The sequence below is a fragment of the Ovis aries genome, unplaced genomic scaffold (genome assembly GCF_016772045.2).
Source record: "Ovis aries strain OAR_USU_Benz2616 breed Rambouillet unplaced genomic scaffold, ARS-UI_Ramb_v3.0 scaffold_85, whole genome shotgun sequence".
In the NCBI taxonomy this organism is placed as follows: domain Eukaryota; kingdom Metazoa; phylum Chordata; class Mammalia; order Artiodactyla; family Bovidae; genus Ovis; species Ovis aries.
In genome coordinates this window covers 1,579,470-1,586,662 of record NW_024599827.1, presented here as the reverse complement: position 1 = coordinate 1,586,662, position 7,193 = coordinate 1,579,470, and the positions used below count along the sequence as shown (strand labels likewise).

The window sequence follows — 7,193 nt, the reverse complement described above, 5'->3', positions numbered from 1 at the left end:
GCTATGTTGAGCATGAGGTGCCTGTGGAAGGCCAGAGGGCAGTGCTGAGGGGAGACGTCAGTGCTAGGAACGATCATTTGGGGTCTACTAACACAGAGACAGTCATTCAAACCCAGCACGATGGGAAACGAAAGAGAGAAGGTGGCGAATGAAGACGACACACAGGTCCAGGTTTTACTGACCAGGGTTCTTCACTTTGCCTATTCAATAGAAATTGACTAGAGGCCAGACGCTCCAGTATTCTTGCCTGGAGAATTCCATGGACAGAGGAGCCTGACATGCTATATAGTCCACGGGGTTGCAAAGAGTCAGACATGACTGAGCGACTAACAACATGCCAACAAGAGACCAAACATTCATTGGGACCTGTCTGCAGCTAGAAAGAGCGAAAACAAACAACAGGTTCCCCTTCTTGATCCCTGAGGTGGGTGCTGAGCTTTTTTCTTCTATGGGTGAGGGTAGCAGTATGTCCATGGCTTGGGCCAGAGGGGTGGCTTGAGCGTTTTGCCCACCTCTTAGGTGGTATATGTGAAAGGGGCATGCACAGTATCCTATTTTGCTCCTGACACCGTTTTTGTTCCAGGCTCTTCAAAAGTGGCAGTTGGGCTTTTCAGTCTTTGTATCTTTTGGGTCCAGAATCTGCTCCATCTGCTCATGGTCACAGTTATTTTTAGTCCCATACAGTTTCCCTGTATTTTGTTGCTGGAGGAGAGGTGTGTCCAGGTGCAAGCACTGTAGTAGCAGAAGGTCTCAGGTCGTAGCCTGTCACCGAAGGAGCACTTTCTAAACTGACTCATACGTGAACATGTGTCTAGACTGTGGGGGGAGGACCCAGGGTAGCTAAAGGGGTTCACGGTATAAGAGAGAAGGCAAGACTGATTCCGCAAGATTTGGGTGGTGATGGAGGGGCTGGGCTGGCCTGGGAGACTGGCTGGGAGGAGAGAAGGGGTCTCGGAGGAGATATTTGGTGTCAGGGAGGAGGAAGGAGGTAAGCAGCTGGTAAAGGAGTCATTGTGGAAGACAGTGATGTCCAGGTAAGGCCATCGCTTGGGGAAGCTCTGGATATGTTACAGTTTGGGCCAAGGCTTTATCACGATGACCTCAGAGTTTGAGAAGTCCTCCAAGAAGCTGTGGATGGAGGGGATAGGGAGAGCTGGCTTTTGAAAAGTTGAGTGGCCCAGGCTCTAAGTCTCTTTGCTACTCTCTTCTCTCCTCTCTAAAATGAGCCTCTTCCACACGGTGCAGTTGTTATAAGGTCACTAAGTACAGGTGCTTCCCTTGGTTGCCTGAGCTGTTCTCTGTATGAACCACACTTACCTTCCATTTCCCAGTAGCAGAGGAATCCAGGCTCTGTCCCAGGGGGTGCTTTCTGAGGCCGCCCGCTAACACAGTCAAGCAGCCAGGGCAGACTAGGCACAAGGTGTTGGGCCCACTATGGTGGGCGACTGTGGGGAAGCCAGTTGTGCACGCTGGCTGGTGGTAAGCTGGCTTCCAGGAACGCGACCTAGAATGGAAATAAGTAGGCCTTCTAGTCTCTTCAATCATCATATTCCTCCGAGTCTCAGTTCCAATTAAAAGATGGGAATTGCAGGTGATAGCAGTGGACTGAAGAGTACTGGGCAAGCACTTCGTGTCCATTAACTCCGTGAATCCCACAGTCACATTGACGCGGGTGACCTCCGTTTGGCAGAGAAGGGGAAAGACAGGTTAAGTTTCTCAATCAAGGTCAACAGCTGGCGAGTGCATAGCCGGGGTTTAAACCCGGATTCAAACTCGGGATTCAAACGGGACTCGCTGCTGGCTGCCGATGGAGAGGTTCCAAGGTTTCGGTATCATTTATCCCTTCCTATCCCAGCCCGAGGGTTCCCCACGTGGACGATCTCGCGGGCTCTTCCCGCTCCGACACCCCCGGGTGTGGCTCCACCCTATGCTGGCCCACAGCTCGGCCCAGAACCTCTATGGGTCGTCGATGACAAGCTCCCGGCGGCGCCCCGAGCCCGCCTCCCGGGCTGCCACCTTCCCTCAGAGCGCGCGCCTCGGGGGACACCTGTCCCCGGGCAGGGGGCTTTGGCCACTCCTCGGCGCCGCCCCACGCTCGCGGTGGAGCCCCAGCGCTGCTGGGCGGGAGGACGGCAGGGCGCCTCCGGGGACTGCGCCGCGGCCCTGCGCACCGGGCGGCTGCGGGCGGGCGCGCAGAGGGGGCGCTGCTGAGGGCGCGGCACGGGGGGCGCGCGGGCGGGGCGGGCGCGGCGCGGCGCGGGGCGCCTGGAAGGGCACCCGCGAGGGGCGCGGGCGCAGCCGGAAGCTGGGGCGGGGCGCCCGCGCGGGATGCGGTGAAGGGCGAGCGGCGCGGCAGCGGCGATGAGTGCCTCGGCGGCCACGGGGGTCTTCGTGCTGTCCCTCTCGGCCATCCCCGTCACCTACGTCTTCAACCACCTGGCTGCCCAACACGAGTGAGTGGGCGCGCGCAAGCGGCGGGGGTCGGCACGGCGGGCGCCCCAGCAACTTTTCGGAGGGGGCTGAACCGCCAGGCAGGGCAGAGGCTCGCCGGCCGCCAGGGCTCTCCGCGGCCGACCGGAGGAGGGGAGGCCCTCGGAGTCCCGCGGGCTGGGATCCTCGCTCGGGCTGGCATCTTTGACATTCGGGCTTAGTTCTGGGGCGGAGTGCTGGGTGTCGTTCCAAGTATTGCGGTGCTGGTATCTCAGCCAGGTGTCCAGGGTTACAGGGGTCATTAAGGCAATGCCTCTGCCCTTGAAGTGCCCAGGGACAGGGGTGGGGCGGTCCACACACCAACAGCTAGGAGCCCGGCCGCGCCTCGTTCCTTTTGCATTTCACAGGAACGTTTCCATGTATGGACACACACATACTTCTCATTTCGTATTAATTTTAGAAACTGTTGTGAATGACTAGCAGAAATAGCGCGGAATGAACAGGCAAAGGCCTGGGTTCTAGGCCTGGCTTTGGCACTAGGCCTGGCCTCAGTTTTCCGGTCTGTCAAATGGCCTGTATTTGCATCCTATTGTCAGGATGCCATAAAGGCGCCCATGGAGTATAGGATGGGGAGCCGGGCAAGCGGCAGGGCAGTTCCATGCTAGAGAAATGGGTGGGGCTGAAGGAGGCCGCAGATGGACTTGGTTCAAAGCCCTGGCTCTCCTGTGAGGGCTCTCTGGCCGAGTAGGCGGCAGCGGCCGGCCTGCTCCAGCGGCGGGAAAGGCGCCAGGCCTCTGAGCCTGCCGGTGTTCCTGCTGTCAGCCGAGAGGAGGAAGTAACCTGCACTGTTTCCCACAGCAGTTGGTGCTAAGGAAATTACATCAGTGTGTATGTTGCACCTCCTCTCCAGACCTTCAAGCTGTGAAGTGTCTGCCCACGGGGCGGTGACTTCCTCCTCACTCGTTCCGGGGGCTGAGGGCCTTATCCAGACTCCACCCATCTACGGGGGTGCTCTCTGAGCATGGGGAATGACTGCCTTTGGTCTGACCCAGTCTTGGGGCACAACTCCTGAAAGAAGCATCTCTGGACAGGGAATGTCACAGATCCGTGAATACAGTGCATGGGGGACTCTGCCCTCCTGAAATGGCATTATGGGCAGCTCAACAAAAGTTTATTGAGGACACACTGTATGCTTGGCACAGTTCCATGTGCTGGGGAAATAGCTATCAAGAAACCACAAGAGATCTGGGAAGTTGTTGTTGAGACAGGAATCAACACATAAAATGGGGCAATTTGAGAGAGTGATTGGGGGGACTGGGGATCAGAGAAGTCTTTTTGGAGGAGGTGACATGAGCTGCAGGAGATGGCTCCAGGAAGATCTAGGGACAGAGCCTTCCAGATAGGGGACCAGGGAACAATGTAGGGAGAGGGACGTGGCCTGGGGAGGGGATCTTTGGGAGGGAGGGTCACGCAGCTTATGGAAGGATCATGTGGCATGGAGAGGATCTGAGGGTGACTCTGAGATTTTGATCTCGGCTCCTGGCAAGGGGGTGATTGCGTTTACTGAGCACATACTGAACTATGTGCTGCTGTGTGTTGAGCACATTGCTGGGCCCTGTGGGGGTTCTGAAAAACTGGTTCCAGCCATTCTTCCTGTCCTCCTGCAGATTAAAATCCCAGTAGCCTTTGACTCCGCCCTCTTCTTCCTCCACTCCTTCCGTCCCACCCTCCCACTCTCCTTCCCCATCAGTCCTGAGGCTGGGCTAGCATCTGTTTCCTCCTTCCTGTTCCCCCCACCCCACCAGAGGTACTGGCCCTCTCTCTCGCAAAGCCTCCCAGGGAGTTTCCCTTTGCGCTGCCCTGTGCATGTCTGCCTCAGCCCTCCGGCCCAGCCCAGTCAGCTGTTTTGGTGCTTTAGCCGCACTGGGACTGTTCTGTGCTGCTGGGCCAAGTCCCTTCAGTCGTGTCTAACTCTTTGAGATCCCATGGACTGTAGCCAGCTAGGGTCCTCTGTCCATGGGATATTCCAGGGAAGAATACTGCAGTGGGTTGCTGTGCCCTCCTCCAGGTGATCTTCCTGACCCAGAGATCGAACTGAGTCTCATTGCATTGGCAGGCAGGTTCTTTACCACTAGAACCACCTGGTTCTGTGCCGCGGACACTCCTTAAACCCCTACCTCCTTGCTGCTGCTCACACTGTTCACTGGGACTGGGACGCCTTCCTTCCTGTCACTGATGGTTGAAGCCACACCTGGACTTTATAACCTGGAGTAAAATGCCACCTCTGCCTCTTCCAGACTACCCCCCAAGCAGGGGAGTCTCTATTCCCTTTGTCTCTCCCTCCTCTGAGCCCCTGTTGGGTTGGTTGTGCTTTTTCCACAAGAGTTACTTCTTTGTGGTCAGAATTTACCTTCTCAGACCATGGCTCCCCTTAGCATTGTCCTGTCCAGTGCGGGGAAGAGAGGTGTGGGAGTGGGGGACTTCTGCCTAGCAGGCATCCCATTCAGTTTGCATTAGTTGAATTAGCTGAAGCTTCTTTCCCACCAGACCTTTTACAAAAGCCTGAAGAATAGAAAAAGCCACTTAAGTTGAGGCATCAGGAAAAGAGTTGAGTTCTCTGTCTGTATCTCATAGACACACACATACATACACAACTCATACTCACCCACACATGATCCCTTTCAGTAGCCATCTATTCATGTAAGGGCATCAGAAACTCTCCCCCTGCTCCCCAGCCTCATCCCCAAACACACACATTACAAGACTAACAGCTTTTCCACCCTCATGTTAGTGGGAGCCCTTACCCCTCCCCCCACCTCCGGGTCCCTGCTGGACCCATTTCTCCCTGTTCTGAGCAGGTCCTGCACTTGGCTGTCACTGGGAGATGCAGATGCTCTGTTGCCCCAGTTACTCTTCATCCTTTGCTCCTCCCCTAGAGGTAGAGAGTGGGAGCAGGCACCATGAAGCAGTTTATACTGTTCTCTAGTCCAGAAGAGCACCAGCTGTGTGATGGTGCTGGCTGTGAGCTGGGTCCTTGATGGGAACAGGGATGGGAGTTGTCTCCTGGGCCCTGCCGGAGTCAGGCTGTGATGAAAACTTCTGTCAGCCTACACATGCGTGTGTGCGTTTGTGCTAAGTTGCTTCAGCAGTGTCCGACTCTTTGTGACCCCATGAACTGTAGCCTGCCGGGGCCTCTGTCCATGGAATTCTTCAGGCAAGAATACTGAAATGGGTAGCCATTCCCTTTTCCAGAGGATCTTCCTGACCCTTCAGCCTACACAGCACCTTAACCTCTTCTCTGTTCACAGGATGCTTCTGCCCAGCAGTGTGCTCCTGACTTACATTAGTTCCCTCTTTCATCATCTCCTGCTTTGGCTCATCCTATAGGAGGAGCCTGGAGCATCCACTGATGTGTGGCACTAGAAACCTCCTATTTCAGAGAAATAGGAGGACACTGACATGGTTGTCTTCATTTTTATCATAGAACTGTGTCCTCCATTCACCCTGGATCCTTCTCTTCATCTACCCACAATCCGTGCATTCACTATCCACTATCCATTATCTAACCATCCATCTGTCATCCGCTCATCTATCATTCTTCACCCATCCATTCATTCACTGTCCACCACCAATCATCTGTCATGCATGCATCTATCCATTCAAACATCCATTCATGCCTCTACCCATGCATCCATCATTCACCATCCATCCATCCACAATCCATTCATTCATCATCCACTATCCATTATCTAACCATCCATCTGTCATCCATCCATTCATCCACCACCAATCGTCTGTCATCCATCCATCTATCCATCCAAACATCCATTCTTCCATCATTCATCATCCATCCATTCATCTGTCCATTCATCCACTATCCATCATGTCATCCATCCATCTGCCCATCCATCTATCTATCCAAACATCCATTCATCCATCATCCATGCATTTCTCCTTCCTTTCTTTCTCTCCCTTTCCTTCCCTCCCTCACTCATCCATCAGTTCCTGAAACTCTTAAAAGAGGTCCCCAGGCAGACTTTCTGTGCATACTCACCCAGGAATCTTGAAAAAATTAACCTATTCCCATACCCCACACCTGAAGTATTCTAAGTCTGTAGGTCTGCAGTGGCATTTGAAAGCCTGGGTGCTGCTGATTCCCAGAAACCACTCCTCGACTCTTAAGTGGGGCCTGTGGCCAGGTGCACAGGATACAGTTTTCCTGGACCTGGGGCCACTATCCTTGGGGTTCGTCTACCTGCACATAGATGGATCACTCCCTCTCTGACATTAGGAGCAGATTTCTGACTTTCCAGAAGTCCCGGGGACATACAGCAAAGGTTATCCAGACATCCTCTGTCATGGTGTGTAAGGGTCTTGGCTAAGGGGTAGTTCTAGAGCAGCTCTCGAGGATTACCGAGGAGGCCCTAGTGTTAGCAGGCCCTGGGAATGGGCTGGGCGGTGCTTCGTCTAGAACTGGATGCCCTGTCTGTGTGGAGGTATGAGAGAGAGAATACCTCCTAGGACTGGAGGTGACCTCTGGGTGAGGGAGCTTAGCCCACTGAGATAGGTCTTCCTGTGTAGACAGGGGTCTCTCTATTTCATCCACAGTGACTGGCCTATAGGGGTGTGTAATGCATTTTTCCTTAATATGTTTTCTTTTAAAGATTTTTTGATGTGGACCATTTTTAAAGACTTTATTGAATTTGTTACAATATTGCTTCTGTTTTATGCTTTGATTGTTTGGCCTCTAGGCATGTGGGAAT

General features: G+C 54.1%; 1 protein-coding gene across 3 annotated transcripts in view; it reads left to right on the top strand.

Moving 5' to 3' along the window:
* The first annotated feature begins 1,949 nt into the window (after nt 1-1,949).
* TM6SF1 (transmembrane 6 superfamily member 1) overlaps nt 1,950-7,193 on the top strand; it is a 30,175-nt gene continuing 24,931 nt past the window's right edge. For 2 of the 3 annotated variants that reach the window (XM_042242632.2, XM_027957106.3), the window contains exon 1: nt 1,950-2,453. In XM_042242632.2, coding sequence (XP_042098566.1) covers nt 2,362-2,453 — 92 coding nt within the window. In that variant the 5' untranslated portion in view covers nt 1,950-2,361. The remainder of the gene's footprint in view (nt 2,454-7,193) is intronic. The other variant, XM_027957107.3, reaches the window with a different exon arrangement.